The sequence below is a fragment of the Trichechus manatus genome, unplaced genomic scaffold (genome assembly GCF_000243295.1).
Source record: "Trichechus manatus latirostris isolate Lorelei unplaced genomic scaffold, TriManLat1.0 scaffold00048, whole genome shotgun sequence".
Lineage (NCBI taxonomy): Eukaryota > Metazoa > Chordata > Mammalia > Sirenia > Trichechidae > Trichechus > Trichechus manatus.
In genome coordinates this window covers 3,009,136-3,026,121 of record NW_004443984.1, presented here as the reverse complement: position 1 = coordinate 3,026,121, position 16,986 = coordinate 3,009,136, and the positions used below count along the sequence as shown (strand labels likewise).

At 44.3% G+C, this 16,986-nt stretch overlaps 1 protein-coding gene across 2 annotated transcripts in view; it reads left to right on the top strand.

Annotated features, from left to right (window-relative positions):
* The first annotated feature begins 8 nt into the window (after positions 1 to 8).
* The window catches only part of ARID1A (AT-rich interaction domain 1A), a 70,155-nt gene continuing 53,177 nt past the window's right edge, over positions 9 to 16,986 (top strand). The window contains exon 1 of one of the 2 annotated variants that reach the window (XM_004377074.2): positions 9 to 1,163. In XM_004377074.2, coding sequence (XP_004377131.1) covers positions 48 to 1,163 — 1,116 coding nt within the window. In that variant the 5' untranslated portion in view covers positions 9 to 47. The remainder of the gene's footprint in view (positions 1,164 to 16,986) is intronic. The other variant, XM_023732083.1, reaches the window with a different exon arrangement.

The following is a 16,986-nucleotide window of genomic DNA, read 5'->3' as shown; positions in this document are numbered from 1 at the left end:
AAACGAAGACAGGGCCGGGTCTCTCCGCGGACGAGACAGCGGGGATCATGGCCGCGCAGGTCGCCCCCGCCGCCGCCAGCAGCCTGGGTAACCCGCCGCCGCCGCCCTCGGAGCTGAAGAAAGCGGAGCAGCAGCAGCGGGAGGAGGCGGGGGGCGAGGCGGCAGCGGCCGAGCGCGGGGAAATGAAGGCAGCCGCCGGGCAGGAGAGCGAGGGCCCCACTGTGGGGCCGCCGCAGCCGCTGGGAAAGGAGCTGCAGGACGGGGCCGAGAGCAATGGGGGTGGCGGCGGCGGAGCCGGCAGCGGCGGGCCCGGCGCGGAGCCGGACCTGAAGAACTCGAATGGGAACGCGGGCCCTAGGCCCGCCCTGAACAATAACCTCACGGAGCCGCCCGGCGGCGGCGGTGGCGGCAGCAGTGACGGGGTGGGGGCGCCTCCTCACTCGGCCGCGGCCGCCTTGCCGCCCCCAGCCTACGGCTTCGGGCAGCCCTACGGTAGGAGTCAGTCCGCCGTCGCTGCCGCCGCGGCCGCCGTCTTCCACCAACAACATGGCGGACAACAAAGCCCTGGCCTGGCAGCGCTGCAGAGCGGCGGCGGCGGCGGGGGCCTGGAGCCCTACGCGGGGCCCCAGCAGAACTCGCACGACCACGGCTTCCCCAACCACCAGTACAACTCCTACTACCCCAACCGCAGCGCCTACCCCCCGCCCCCCCAGGCCTACGCGCTGAGCTCCCCGAGAGGCGGCACTCCGGGCCCCGGCGCGGCGGCGGCCACCGGCTCCAAGCCGCCTCCCTCCTCCAGCGCCTCGGCCTCCTCGTCGTCTTCGTCCTTCGCTCAGCAGCGCTTCGGGGCCATGGGGGGAGGCGGCCCCTCAGCGGCCGGCGGGGGAACCCCCCAGCCTACCGCCACCCCCACCCTCAACCAACTGCTCACGTCGCCCAGCTCGGCCCGCGGCTACCAGGGCTACCCTGGGGGCGACTACGGCGGCGGGCCCCAGGACGGGAGCGCCGGCAAGGGCCCGGCGGACATGGCCTCTCAGTGCTGGGGGGCCGCGGCGGCGGCGGCGGCGGCCGCCTCGGGAGGGGCCCAACAAAGGAGCCACCACGCGCCCATGAGCCCAGGGAGCAGCGGCGGCGGGGGGCAGCCGCTCGCCCGGACCCCGCAGGTACACAGCTGAGTGGGGAGGGGCTGGGGCAAGCAGGGTCCTGGGGGTGGGTGGTGGCGGCGGGGAGCTGGCCAAAGCCGTGGGCTCCCCTCAGTTCGGGGCCCCCATTGCTGGGGAGCTGCCATTGTCTGGCTCTTCTCTCTTAAAATGGCTGCCTGTCTGCCTTCCTCTCCTTCCCTCCTTCAGTCTTTGTGTGGGGCTTTCCCAGAGGTGTTTGCTTCCCTTCTCCCTCTTTCCTGGTCCCTTCGAACTCCGGGGGTCTTCAGAGCGTTGCGGGGCAGTGTGTGCGGGGGAAGGGCCCGGCTTGGGGTGAGGGGGTGCTGGGGGCTCAGGTTAGGGGTGTAGTTGGTGGCAGGAGCTCGGGAGTTGAACAAACAGTTTTCTGCTCACCTGCGGCTCCTCTCTGCCCTCCTGCCTTCCTCTAGGCCGTCCCCCATCTGTGCTTTTAAAGAGGGGCCCCCTCGGACTCGTGGGGACCTCGATGGGGGGCAGGGGCCTGCTTGGAGGCAGCTAGAGGCCGGCTGCGGTTCACCCAGGGCAGCCCGGGCCATCTTCTGTCTTAGTCTCCTTCGGCCCAGTGGCCTGGGCTTCTGCCTGGAAGTGCTGGTAAACAGCTGAGTGATTGGAGTAGTAAGTGCAGATTGCTTTGGTTTGGGATTTGAATTATGGAGGTAAAATCCTTCTGTCAAAGCCAGGAGACAGTTGGTCTTAGGTTGACATCCTATCTGTGATCTGATTGGCTCCCCATCTCCTGCTCTTGGCCATTTATAATTGCCTCTGATGTAATGGTACAACAATCCTGATGAGCTCATAAACTTTTACACTCTGCTTTTTTGCCAGTGATAACCCAAACCATCGCTGCCACTATCTGCCTTTTATTCCAGAGCTGAAATTGGCTGTGACCTTGAGGAGGGAGGTTTAAGCAGCAATACTGTATCAGCAGGAGCAGAGCTCCAGACAGGCTGCGCTTGTTACATTGTGCCCGAAACAAAAGAGGAGGCTATGGCATTTTGCTTGTACCTTGGATTTATTTTGCTTGTTTTGTTTTATGCAGCCTGAAATAGATTCTGTGTTGTTAGAACAGTAGCTGAGTTTTTCTCTACAATGGGTTTGCTGTTTGTTTTGGTTTTGTGACTTTCCCGATGGTATAAATGACTTCTTTGATGGCTCTGAAGACGCGTTTGTCTTGAGTAATTTTGACCCTGTTCGCTTCGAAGAATTGAAATTATTTTGCTGGGCTTTTTATTGAGTGGTGAATGTGGGATCTTTATGGGGGGTGTGTGGAAGAAAACTTTCATTTTTTTGGAGAACTGGAAGCTTTCTGAGAGAATTTCATATTAGATTCAAGTGCTCTGTTTTAAGGAAGGCGGGCCCCATTTTTTGTTTACATGTTGAATCTTGTTAACACTTTTTTTTGTTGATTGAACTTTGGGACAGCAGCTCAATTTAGAGAGAAGGGACTGTCTGTCTTTCATAATTGTGAGAGCGGCTTTCTTCTAAAATTCTTGGTTTGTTAAAATTTATCATTTACTCTTGGAATATCAAAAGGCTGGATTTTTATTTTGCCATAATTCATTTTAGAGCTCAGCCAGTTTTTTCTTTGCATTCTAAGGTATATTCCATTTTTTTTTATGTCTTCAAGATACAAAGATATGACCTACAGTGATACTTAAGATTTGGTTAGATATTACAACTTCTAGGTACCTTTTTATACATTTTATTTTGCTCTTTTTCCTTCTTCATAATGTTTTGCCTTTAAGGCTTTGGTCAGGAATATAGGGTATTCTATGAACCCATGTATCTTTTCAAAGAGGGGCAAAACTCCTTTCACACACACACACACACACACACACACACACACACACACACACACACACACACACACACACACACACACACACCCCAGCAGTAGCCAGTTGTACCTTTCTGCTATGAGATTTTGTTCACTTAGATGACCTAATTAGCTGTATTCCCTCCCCATGCTGGAAATGCTTTTCTGCTCTTCCATTGAGTTGGGCATTTTGAAAATAGTTGTATTGAATGTCAGGCTTAGAGCTGTGTACCTTGACTCCATGTCTTCCATGTGCAAAAAATAGGGGAAATTCAAATAGTATTTCTAGTGTTTGGAAGGTAAGTTTTGTCTTAGAAAACAATCGTCTTGTGTTCAGGTCATTTTATAATCTACACTTCTTTCCTCCCATTCCTTCTGTTTTTGTTTCTGTTTTTGGGTGGGGGGGTGGGGTCTGAGAAATAACATTTCTTGAAAACTATTAGAGGAAGCAATTTGGGGGTAAACCAGGGTTTGTTTAAAAGCAAATTAGATTTGAATTGTGCTGGTTTGGGGATATTCAGGCAAACTTTATTATTATTATAAAAGCAACTTTTGTTATTTAGTGGGTTTTGTTTTCTAGTCATTAAACAAGTATTTAATTTTTATGCTAGGCACTATGCTCTGTCCTGGGTAAATGGTAGGAAAATAGATGCGGTCCCTGTTTAGAAGCCTGTCTGTGCTGCCTCTGGATGTGTTTTCTGATTCCCTTTTAATACCACCAAACCCAGGCTTAGTTCCCCACAAACGTTGATTCCTTCTACTCAATCTCAGTTCAGATGCCTACTCCCCTGTGACCCAGGCTGTGAGCATTCCGTTGTGGAAGACACCAGGTAGCTTCCAGTTTTGTGGGTTGCTTCAGGTGTGTGGCACTAGTATAGGTGAGGGGTGTAGGTGGATGGATTTTGTTCTGGATTCCTCTTTGCTTCTTGAGGATAAATTGCTTGCCAGACCATGATGTGCTACTCTTAGTGTTCTTAAATAATAAGATCTTGCTCTGCCTACTTCTTTCCCTAACCCAGTCCTGGATTAAGAGTATTTTACGGAGACTTGATTGATACAGCTAAGGTGGTAATGTTCTCATTTGACTCTGATTTTATGAAATAAAGATTAGGTAAGCGTGTGTATTGTGGCTATGTGTTTTTCACAGGAGCTGAGGAGATCCCAATAGACAAACTTTTCCTTTATCTCTTTCGTTATGCAATGTTGTGTCTCAAGGTGTTGGAATTTTGCTTCTGATGAAATAGTTTTAGGTCCCCTATGCACTTGAACCCTATGTAAGTCTTTTCATTTGGGATGCTTTTGGTAGTAGTACCTCGAGACCAACCCAGCTCATCAGGGTAAAAATAGCATACAATAAGTATTCCAGAACCACGTTAGATTTGATTGTAGAAGTTTGGCTGTTAGTTCCTGCTATGGAAATACCAGATGACATTTCTGACTCCTGGGAAACAAACACAGGAATCCTGGGTTTATTATGGGAATGCCTACTGGCAGAAATTCTGGGCTGGCTGAAATACAGGACTCTTGGAGCTCTCTCAAGCAGGAGGGACCAGGACAACTATACAGAGATGGTGGTGCCTTTTAGTTGTGGGGACTTCATGTTTCTCCACTGTCCATGAGAGAACTGGGGGTGATGGGATTGGGATGGTGGTGGGAGAAGAGAGAGAGGCCAGGACCAAGATTGACTTCTTGTGTGTTGGGCCCTGTGAGGACTTTTTAAAGTGCCTTTCTTTGTGTATGACACAGAGTAACCATGACAGGCAGCACCTGCTGTAACAAGATGTCTTGGATTGTATTAAACATTCATATGTTGAATTGACTCCTGTGTGATGTCTACTGTAGGCCTTTTGCAAAGAGGTTAGTGAACTGTTCAAAATGTGGGAATAGGCTAACAAAGTGTAATGGACAGGATTCTTTCTCCATTCTTACCCCCAACAGGCTGTATTAATTGGCTTCAAACCCCAAAATTCTAGAAGCAAATATGGTTAAAATATGGTATTCAAAATAAATTGGCACTTAATGGTTCTTTCCTGCCAGTGAGCTGTGATATCTCAGGCTCTGAAATGGAGTCCTGATTCCCATGATTCTTATCCCTGGGTTTTCCTTGTTTAGATTGGTCATTATGGTTACTGGTGCACACTGAATTGTGTGTGGCACAGTGGTTACGGGTAAAGAGCACAGGACTCACAAGTGGAGGAGGAGAAGGCTTGCATGGTACTACAGCTCCAGATTAAGCTGTGTGACACTGGGCAAGTCATTCACCTTCTCTGGATTTCATTTTCTCATCAGTAAAATGAAGTTGGTAGACTGCATGACTTTCTCATTCTTGGATACTTCTATCTGTGCTTTCATACCTGTTTTGTTTTGAGGGCATCTTCTTATACATTTATCGGTAGGGGTCCTGAGACCATCTTTCTTCCCCCTGGGCTTAGGAAACTCAAGACTGTTTTCTCCTGAGGATTCACAGGAACAAGCTCTGAACAGTTGGGTGCCACGGTGGTCTGTGGCCCTTTATAGAAAAAGCCCTACCAGACTGTTGCTTTGAAACTGTTAATCTGTTTGTCTTTAGTCATTCCACCTGGCTGGTGGTTTTAAAACACTAAACAGAAATTGAAAAATTAGGCAGACTTTATTAAAGCAAAACTTGAAAAGTAGTTGCTTCAGAATCCCCAGGAGGCTTTACAGTTGGGGGCTGTCTGGGGGTGGCCTGGGGAGTGGATATTCATAAGTTCCACATTACCACTGCTTCTTTTCTGGGGGTGGGGAGAGGTAACATTAAGCTCTCCACAGGCTCTTACAGTGTTTGGGCAGGTTGAGGTCTGGTTTGGGCAGTTGGTTGTAATCCGAGTGCCTGGACTTGCTCTGTAAGTTTTGCTGAGAGAGGAGCAAAAGTTCCTGAGGCTGGAACAGGAAAAGCTAAATGTCTCAGGGTCAATTTCACGTATGTATTTGCTTTTTCTTATACTCCTGGTTTTTTTAAACCACATGACATGGTTTGCATGTGGTCCTGGAAATGCTGTTTCTTCAGTTCTTCAGCACACCTGAATTTCCATTCTTTCTCCTCCTGGCTCAGTAGAAGTGTAATTTAGGCATATTAGAGGTGTGCTAAAAGGAAGCTTCCCTTTATAAAGGAGGGAAAAAGGTAGAGGGAAAGGTGTTTGATAATTCTCTTGCTTGACACAGCAGCTTCTTTCTCTCTGAAGGAACCAAATGTTTCAGAGCTTTGTGTAAATACTTGCTGAGCTGTCAATATGTACCCAGGAGGTTTCTGTAGTAAGATGTAAACGGCTCTATAGAATGTCTGACAGGCAAATTAATAAACAGTTTTCAAGCAAAGATAATGCTAGTTTCTTCTCATGTAGAATAAAATAGTATTGCAGAAAAAGACTTGAGGATAGTAGGAGGGTAGTGTTGGTGGGGGAGGTGAGGGGCTTGGAGATATGGAGAGGTGGTTTAAAAGAAATTTGGAGTGGAAAGATGCTGCCCTAGAATTGAAGCCTCTGTAGCCCTGGCTCCATACTAAGTTCAAAGCCCATGGAGCCCAGTTCAAAATGGATTGCAATTTCAGAGTGAAAGTAAACAGAAGTTTGGAAAGAAGGCCCCAAGTTTCAGTAGTGAGGTAAGTGTGCTCTAAAAGCTTGGTCTTTGAGACTTTGGGGCCTTGTTCTTTTAGAAGGGTTTTGCAGTTTGGTGAGATGCTTTTAGGGTTGGGTTTGCATTTTTGGAATACCAGAAAGGAGAAAAAAGATACTGCGACTTCAGCTTCATCCTCAGCCTCTGTTCTGTGGGGGCTTTCCAGATTATAAGCCCACTACCCAGAGCTGTGTTTACTTATGTATTTTTTACTGGACTCCTGTGTATCACATATATGTTAATGTTATTGCCCTGAGGTTCCTGGGTCAGTAGAAAGTTCAAATGTTTGGGTAATCACTAAATCTTTGTTTTTGAGATTGTTGTTTTAGGATTTAGAAACATTGTTTTTGTAGAGGAAAAGGAATAATCTGTGAATGAGTATTTTAGCTATCTGCCTGTGGTACTTTGCTTTGGTAGCCTTGTGAGATGACCAGATTTATGTTTCTGAGGTTTCTCTCTCTTTAAAAACAAAATCTGCTGACTCTGATACCATTTTTCTTCACAAGAAGTGTTTTCTGGACCAGAATCCTGGAAGTGCCTTTTTGACTTAGCTACTTATATAGTAGCAGGGGATATGAATATAATTGTGGCCCTAACCATAATTTTTAGGTTCAGCTAACTTACCAAAGACTATCAGTTTGTTCAAAACAACACACAAAAATCGCTTGGATTGGCGTTGACATTGGTTGCTCGTTGTTGCCCAGGCCTCTTCCAGTGTGGTGGTGGTAAGGGTACTAGAATTTCAGATTTGTTGCTGTGAGCATTTCTAGGTCAGGGTGATCTGGAGATTCGAATGGGGGTGGGAGATAGGCCTATGTGATTGTACTGCCTAGGTACTAGGAATGGATTCAGTATTTGCTTCAAAAGAATTTAATTTTCTTGGGGAAGCATGCTTATGTGCACACATCTGAAAAACTTGCAAAGCAAGGTTTTATAAATGCATGTAGACCAAACTAAGTACATGGGCAGAAGGAATTTGAGAATAAGGAGCAATCAGAATTGAGAGGGTTAACCTGAGGCAGCTTTTTAGAGGCAGTGATTTGTGAAGCTAAATGTTCAAGAAGGGGAAAGTTAAAATATGAACCTGTCTTGTCATAATGCTACTCTGAGTTCCATGGGCTTTATAGAATCCAAATTACACATTCATCTCCAGACCTATAGTTGTCTCAGTGTTCCAGTGACTTTGAAAATTTGGACTCTAACCATAAAATTCCCTGAAAGAGAGTGGTTCCAGGATCTTAGTGGTTCCTGTGGTTATATGGGGCCTTTGGTCCAACCTGCCAAGTCCTCAGCCAATTCAGGGGCTCTTTTTTAGTTATTTTGGGTTTGGAAGGTCATGTCACCTCAGAGTTGTGTGCCCTGGACAGCTCTGCAGTGACGATGGCTCAAATTTGGTTGGAGAGCTTGGGCTTTTTCTTTCTTAGCAGGGTTAGTTGACCTTTCTTAAACAGAACAAGAGCCATGAAGTACCTGTTGGGACTCTTAGGCTCCTGTTACTTCTGAAGAGTTGGGCGGTGTGCTCAAGCTGTGTTGCTTGGATCAGACCTTATACTGAAGGCTAATGGGTTTGGTAAGTTTGCACATACGCAGTTTGCCCATCTGTTCATAGAAGTAGTCGTTAATATTGTTTTTGATTAGGTTGGCCGTGGCCGAGAAGCCCAAAAATGCCGCAAACACATGCTTATTCCTTACGGGAGCCTCTGAAGTATATTAGTGTTTTTGGTTTATTTTTTACCGAGTCCATGTGTGATTGAGCCTGGCACTTTTCAAGGGCCATAAGTGGATGTTTAACAGCTAACAACGTGTTGGGTGTTCGGTGCCAGGCTTTTATAGTACTTTTACCTGGAAGAGAAGGATGAGTTACATTGCTCCAGTATAGAAGTATGGAATCTTGAATACACATTCTAGCTTAGAAATACCTCTTCCAACTTGTTTTACCTTGTCATTTTGGCATTTTGTAAAAGTGGATTTCCAGTAACTCAGAATTAGGCAAGATGGTTCATCTGCCATGGACAGCCGATGTTTCGGGACTTGAGATGATGAACTCCTTAGTTAACCCTAGATTTTAGAGGAATCCAAGTTATGGTGAACATTGACTTGCCATTCTTGAGTATTCTTTCCTGAAATTGGCTCCGTCCACCACCATTTAAAATGAATGGAATTTTTTATTGAATGTAAAAAGACATCTGAGTGAACTTCTGTTTGTTTTTGTTAAAGTCACTCGCGCATAGCTGAAAGATGGTCTTGGGACAGGTTGAGTCTTTATTTCTCAGTGGCTTCTGTACTTTGTAAGGGTAGACTGGAATGGGAAGAAGTCTTATGCCAAGAATGCATTCCAGTATGCTGCAGAGTAGGAAATTTGATCCCTAAAATGTTGACTTAGTGTTGGTTATGGTACATATTAGAAATCACCCAGTAATCCAGGACAGGTTTTTGTCGCCCTCCTGGAAGTTATGTTAATCTTAAATACTAAGGTCTTTGGGTACTGAGCTATGCGCTCTGCAGGCCTGGAGTGCTGCAGCCGTGTTTTGAATTGCCACCCGTGTGAAGAGGAAATATGCCTTGTGCCTTTTTTTTTTTTTCTCTCTCTCTCTTTTGCATTTGGGCTTCCTTATGGCTTCGTTGCTTCTGTGTCTGCAGTGCTAGATATTAGACTTCCTCCTCCCTTGGCACTGGTGCATTCATGATTTTCCATGGCTCATCACCAGCAGCCAAGATTTTTGTATGCCTTTCCCTCTTAAACTTCTTAGCTTTCAACTTGCTTGTTTATTGACATCTCTGTTAAAAGGAGCATTTTTCCCCTCCTGGGAAGATCTAGCACCAGCAGGACAACAGTAAGGGAGTTTGGTGTGATGTCAGTCATTTAAAAACCCATTTGCTATGTGCTTGGTGTTCTTATTTTGCCCCGTTTTCCTTGAGGTCACAACTTTTCTTGCTGGGTATAGGTGCATTTGAACCTAGCTATTTACTCTCAACTGACTTGTGCCTGGTATACTTTGACTTTAAGAAGAGTGTGAGTTCAGCCACGTGGTAGAGGATTAAAGACTACATACAGCATGCTGGATGCCTCCTTTTGGAGGAAACAGATACACGTTTGGACTCTTCTTGCTCAGTGATTTCCCCTCTCTCTGGGGTAACCCTTATTACTGCTTTCTGTTGTCCTTAGAGAGCAAGTCACCCAGGCAGAAATGCTGGGAATTAGTTGCTGTTTATTACTAAGTCTTCGCTGGCAAATACAGATGGCTTTCTCTCTTGCCCTTTGAATAATAAAGATGGTGGAATTCATAGGTTGGTCCAGTATTAGTTTGGGAGTGTGGAACTCTTAGTGATTTAGGTCTGGATAAACCTGCATTTTCTCTGCAGACTTCCAACTTTTTACCTGTTTAGGAATCTGGGCCACCGAAGAGAACTCTACTGTAAAGGACTTTAGAGAGCAATTCTGTAGGTAGTTTATTCAAAACTTAGTCTTGGAGCAGGAATAGGCCTGACTTTCAAATGATGGTGTGCTGGGGGGTGAATATTAACGATAGCTACCATCCATTTGGGAGCCCTGGTGGCACAGTGGTGTGGTTAAGAGCTGGGCTGCTAACCAGAAGGTCGGCTGTTCGACTCCACCAGCAGCTCCTTGGAAACCCTATGGGGGAGTTCTATTCTGTCCTGTAGAGTTGCTATGAGTCAGAATTGACTGGACGTCGACGGGTTTGGTTGGTTTTCGTTACCATCCATTTGAGTAGTTACTTTGTGCCAAGCCCTGTGCTTGGCGTACTCTCCGTGAATTTCCTCATTTACTCTTCAGACTCTAGGAGAGGTGGGTTTTATTATTCCTCCCACTTTACAGAGGAGGAAGTAGGGTAAGAATGAGATTTGCCCTAGGGCAAAGAACAAGTAAAAGGTAGAGTTGGGATTTGAACCAAAGTTTGCCTGATTCTCCAGAGCTATGACACTATAAAATTCCAAATTTGCTTCTCTAAAATAAATTATTCAAGCACTAAGACTTATTGGGACATTATTTTTACAACAGCCTGGAACTCTTAAATGGCGTGAAAGATTGAAAACCCTTTAGTTACAATTTAATGTTCTTAGATCTTGGTCCTGTCAATCCCTTCCATTTAGGGTTTTATTATTCTGGGTTTCTGATGAATCCCCATGACACTTGGTTTATAGCTGCCTTGTGATCCCAATGGTGAGAACTAGCCCCATTTGGTCCTCAGGCCCCCTCCTCTTCAGGGGGGTGGGGAATTAAGTCTCGAAGAAGATAGAATAGTTCACTTTTATCTGAGTGAAAGTGACCTGCATTATGAAAATGTTTGCATAGTGATTTTACTTTCTATAATTTGGAGCACTTGCAGGAGAGGGAGGGATTATTGTCTTAATTTTCCATTTGGGAAAAGTGAACACCTAAAGGTTAAGTGTTGCACACAAGGTTTCATAGCAGTCAGCTCTGAACTCTAGGTTTAAAGTTCATTTAAGCTGTGTGACTTTAGGCAAGTCACATAACTTACCTGAGTCTGTATTCTCAACTGTGTAGTGAAGAAAAATATTTATGTTGCAGGCTATAATAAGTATTAAATAAGATATGTGAAAGTAGTACTTTTTAGTTTATCAAATAAAATCCTCATGTAACTCCTGGTTGGCAGAGGCCCATGCTTGAGAAGGGTATAAAATTGAGTGATTAAGGACAGTATTGGTCTTCACAGAATTAAAAACTATTTCATAGTTCTTAACTACATCTGAGTTATATTAATTTTTTTAAATAAAATTATATTAAAATCTCTTTGTTCTAGTTTATGAGAGATGGATTATTACAGTGGTTCTCAGTGTGGTCCTTGGCCCACCAGAATCAGCATTACCTGAGCCCTGTTTAGAAATGCAGATCCTCCGCTCAGACCTACTGATCCCAGAAACTCTGGTGAGGGGCCCAGCAATGTGTTTTAATAAGCCTCCCAGACAATTCTGATGCACACTAGGATATATCAGGATTACCTTAGGGGCTTCTTCCAGGTTATACCATAGGCCAGTTTTCAGATGTGTGTGCCCCTCCCCATGATGTGAGAGTGTTTTTGGATGGAAAAAGATTAAGAATACTTGGAGTTGGAGGGATAGAAAGAAAGTACTTTTGAGACGAATTTTCTACAAGATCCATGAGAGGGATGCAATAATAATAAACCAGTGGAAAAAATATGTATCTTTATTTATAGGAAGGAGCCCTGGTGGTGTAGTGGTTGAGTGCAGTGGTTAACTGAAAGGTCAGCAGTTCAAATCCACCAGCCGCTCTGTGGGAGAAAACGTGACAGTCTGCTTCCATAAAGAAGCCCTATAGGGCAGTTCTACTCTGCCCTGTAGGGTTGCTGTGAGTTGGAAACGACTCGACTGCTGTGAGTTTTATTTATGGGACTTGAGGGCTCCCTGCGTTCCATCTCCCTCTTTCTTTTTTAGTTTTTTGGTGAGGCAGCATGAGGATATGAATCTGAGGTTCCTGGAGTTTGATAAAGATGGGAGAAGTCATTTTAAGATGGTGACCTATGGTGGTGATCTTCACATATGACCAGTTCAGTAAATTTTGCCTAAGAAAGTAATTCCTGAAAATGCCACTTAAAGGCCGGTGTTGGAGCACTAATTAAATACCATGATGTCTCTTCTGCTTGTCTTTTCTTCCTGCCAAAACTGACCTGAGAATAGGATCTTTGGTGATCTGATGATCTCCATAGGCCATCCTTAACGACACCCCTCTCCTCTCCCATAGTGGCTAGCTTGAGTTCTGCTGTGAATTTCTTTCCTTGTTCCGTTGTTGTGAGGCCCTGGCAAATAAATCCTCTGACTCCTGACAAGTCATCCTCTCTCTGAAGTGGATACCTCGGAGTAGTAGACACTTGAGCCAAGACCTGTCCCCGGTTGTATGACTTAATGAATAAGGATTGTGCTTGGCACAGAAACTGAAGTTGCAGAAATGATCAGGTAATAAACATTAACACGGCAACACTGCAGAGACCAAGTGGAGACCAATAGTGTTCACTTGGACTTTCTGAAAACCTGATATAGTTTGTGTATCCTTTCTATTAAAAACAAGTATCCTAATACCAAGTCTCTTTTTCCTCCTTCTTGGGAAGTGAAGCTGTGATCACTGTGACCCAGCTGTGATGAAGGCAGTGGCTTCCAGGAGGTTCACTGACAGTTTGATCAGTGTTTTGATATTTGTATGTACAGATAAATACTCTAATGGGGAGTCATATTTTTTTCTGTGTGTATGTTTAACTCAGTCATCTCCCTGCCTTTTAACTCTGTTTTCTCTGTTCTTGTTTTTTTGCCTCTTTCCATTGTCTCCTTCGGTATCTTCCTCTGCATTAGTAGAATGCAAAAGCACACAGAGACCCCAGTAACTTCACTGCACTAGAGCTGGCAAAAAGTCTTTGTACGGACTGGAGATGCAATTAATTTATAGCATTTTTAAACCAACAACTTTTCAGTGAAGATTCCTAGTATCCACTTCAGTTAGAAAGGTCTAGTTAACTAGAGGCAGGAAGGAAGTGCTTTCGTCAATTAACTAATAAACAGAAGTTCCTAAACGATCAATACTTCTTGTCTTTTTCCACCTTATTGCCTTTGGGTCAGGAGATGGTTTCTTAGCTCTCCTTAATTTGTTTTTGGGGTTCTGTTGGTCCAGGACAGATTTGTAACATTCTTGTTTTCTTTCCAGTTTGTGATTTGAATCCTTTGCTTTCACAGTGCAGCTTTGAATTGGCTTCTTTAAAACCCCTACAGAAAACCTCAAGTGACCAATATGTGGTCTCATTATGGTATTTTGGGTTAAAGTAAAATAAGATTGAGATAGCTAGGCTCACCCATCCAGACACATTCACCAACGGGAAACTCTGTGTGCCTTGAATAAGATAACCTCAAAAGAGTACATGAGCCAGAATAGACTGGGGTGTGTGTGTGTATTAAAATGTTGGCTAGATTTCTGTAGCCTAGCATCCAAGTGTCTTAGTTGTTTAGTGCTGCTATAACAGAAATACCGCAAATGGGTGACTTTAACGAACAGAAATTTATTTTCTCACAGTTTAGGAGGCTAGAAGTCCAAATTCAGGGTGCCAGCACTAGGGAAAGGCTTTCTTTCTCTGTCGGCTCTGGAGGAAAGTCCTTGTCTCTTCTGAGCTTCTGCTCCTGGGCGATCTTCATGTGGCTTGGCATTTCTCTTCCCCCATCTCCCTCTACTCCCTTGTTTAATCTTTTCTATATCTCAAAAGAGATTGACTCAAAACACACCCTACACTAATCCTGTTCATTAACATAACAAAAAACCCATTCCAAAATGGGATTATAACCATAGGCCTAGAGGTTAGGATTTACAACACATATTTTTGGGGGACACAATTCAATCCACAACATCAAGTATCCATCCCAATTGGATTATACTGGCTATAGATAGCAAATAAAGAAGAGAGCACAATAAGCTTCAGAGAATACATCTGGTAACTTTGGTCTGGTCCCATGTATTTCTGGTATAAATCATAAAGCCAGGGTCTCCGTATACATTTGTCTGGACAGTGGGGTAAAGGAGTTTGGTACCTATGTACTTTTGGAGCTGTGAAAAGAGCTAGGAAATTTAGAGGATGCTATGGTTTCCCGTTCAGGGAATTGCTGACCTTAAAAAAGCCTGAGAATTCGGAGGCACCAATAAGCTTAGAAGCCTTGGTGGTGCAGTAGTTAAGAGCTACAGGTGCTAACCAAAAGGGTTGGCAGTATGAATCCACCAGCTGCTCTTTGAAAACTCTATGGAACAGTTCTCTAGGGTCGCTATGAGTTGGAATTGACTCGATGGCAAGGGGTTTTATAAGCTTAAGCGAAAGAGAGGAAGAGATGGATTGACACAGTGGCTGCAACGACGGGCTCAAGTATAGCAACGATTGTGAGGATGACGCAGGACCAGGCAGGGTTTCGTTCTGTTGTAAGTAGGGTTGCTGTGAGTCAGAACTGACTCGATGGCACCTAACAACAACAACATAAGCATAATGAGGTGGTCTGTGCCCTGGGCCATTCTTAACTGTGTCTGTTATAGTTCAGAGTGAACTTAGGGAGACCTAGTAAAAGTTTGGTATTTTGGAGAAGTTGCTCCTAGGAATTAATGAAATAAATGCAGTGGTATTGCTGCTGCTTCTTGGTGTCTTTATCAAAATGCAGTACTTAATTGGATTGATGGAGAAGCATGATGACAAAGGGAATCCCCAACTGCATATAAATCAAGTTCCTACAGCTCAGTGATGTGTCACAGATACCTTTTTTAGTATAGAAGGAAAGACTGCCAGAACCATGCATTTAGAGAAATTTAGGATCTTTTTTTATGTAACTCATGTGAACCAGCCCAAGTTTGGAGTTATAGGTAAAATTCAAAAAATGGGGGAAATGAGAGTTTTTCCAAGAGAAAGCAAATGAGGCTGAGACTAGAAGCAGTTTTTGCCACCACCCCCCCCATTTTTGGAGCTGTTATCTGCAAAGCAGTTTAATATGGAAGATGGAAGAGTATTTCAGAAACTAGGTCAGAGGAATTAGGTGAGAATTAGAACAGTGTTGTCTCTACTGAAAAGTTGGAATGTACCCTCCTGTGGGAAGCTCTATTTGTAAGGTTACGTGACCCTTCACTCACCATGTATTTCTTAAGTGTACCTTATCACTTAATGATAAATAATGACAAATAATCAGGGCAGAAGATGTCAAAAGAACTGCCCTACTTGGTTAGGCTTGTGGTCCATCCACACCAAGGTCCTTTCCCTACTAGAAGCACCGAAGGATGGTTTGTGGGAGGAAGTGCCTTTTTCTGGTGTCAACCCATATCACCTCATGTGGGTAACAAGATCTGTACATGGTTAAGTTTTAAATTTTTGAGCATGTACTGGGATGTAGTATACCAACCTGTCTTCCTTGCATACCATCAAGATTTTCTAGATTTTAGTCATATTCCCCGGTTCTCAAGGATTTTCAGGATAAGAACTTTCTCCAGCTCACTTAATTGTCCAGTCTTGTTGCTGAAATGTTGTCTAATTTAAAGCATAATATAGTAGGACTTGCCAATATGAGAAGTCTTATGGCAGAACCTTTTTTGAAAAACCTATGAATACGTACTATATGCCAGTTACTTGCCTTAATCCCACAAATATTTATTGAGCTTCTATAATGTATCAGGCATTGTGTTATGAAATGGGATTCATAATTGCTGCCTCCATGGAGTACTTTCTAGTGGAGAAGAAAGATGTAAAGAAATAATCACATAAATAACTACATAATTACAATTGTAATAAATGCACTGGAAGAAAAATACCACCTTACTGGTAAACTATCTTCAAACTATTTTTTAAAATAAATTTTGATTTATGAACACTTTAGCTAGTGGGTAGCTTTGTGCTGTTGGGCTCTTGGTATGGGTACTGGTCAGTTCTGATTTCCTTGCTCTTTATTGCTCCAGGGTCAAGTGTTAGAGGAAATTCTTCATCTGAGGTTGGACTTGTAATGGGCTAGAATCCATTGTTTCTCAGCGAGTCTCTTCTTTATGTGGGGCTGCATTGCAGGACGTTTGGTATCCGGCTCCCCAGGTAATACATGCCAGTAGTGCCACATAGTTATTGTGACAACTCAGAAACATGCTTCCATACATTTATTTCCAAACACATTTCTCAGGAGTTGGTGTTGCCCCAGCTGAAAACTGTTGGGCTAGACTGTCAGGATTCTTGGAGGAGAGCTTTTGAATGAATTCCTCTGGGAGAACAGACTGAAAGTAGGTGGTGTTTTGAGAATTGAACTGGCCAGCCCTTTTGGTGTCTGACTTGTGTGTTCTTGTTTTTTAAGTATTTTGAAACTGTACTTTCTACCCCATTCTGTTCTCCCTATTGAGGATGAAGAGAGGGAAGTAAGATCTGTTGTGTGTGTGCTTTATGACTGGCGCCATAATAGGCATTTCACATACATATTGTTTGAACTACCTCATGTCCTTGTGAACCAGTTTTTAATCCCCATTTTATAGATGATTCTGGTGCTATGAGGTGAAGTGACTTGCTCAGAGTTGTGTCAAAAGCTATGCTTTTTTCCTTTTTAAAGCATAACCTTAATTTATTTGATTGCTGGTTAACCTCTGCCTCACCACTTTGGGCTTCTGGTCTGTGCTTATGGGGCTAGACATTAATTATTCTGGTTTCTGAACTTTACTGCCACAAATTTGGGATTTGTGTAGATGTAGAATGATAGTAGCTAACATTTATTGTCTGCTGTGCCAGGCACCATTCTAGGTGCTGGAGGATGCTATAGTGAAGTGCGCGCGCGCGCGCACACACACGCGCACACGCACACACACACGCACACACACACACACAC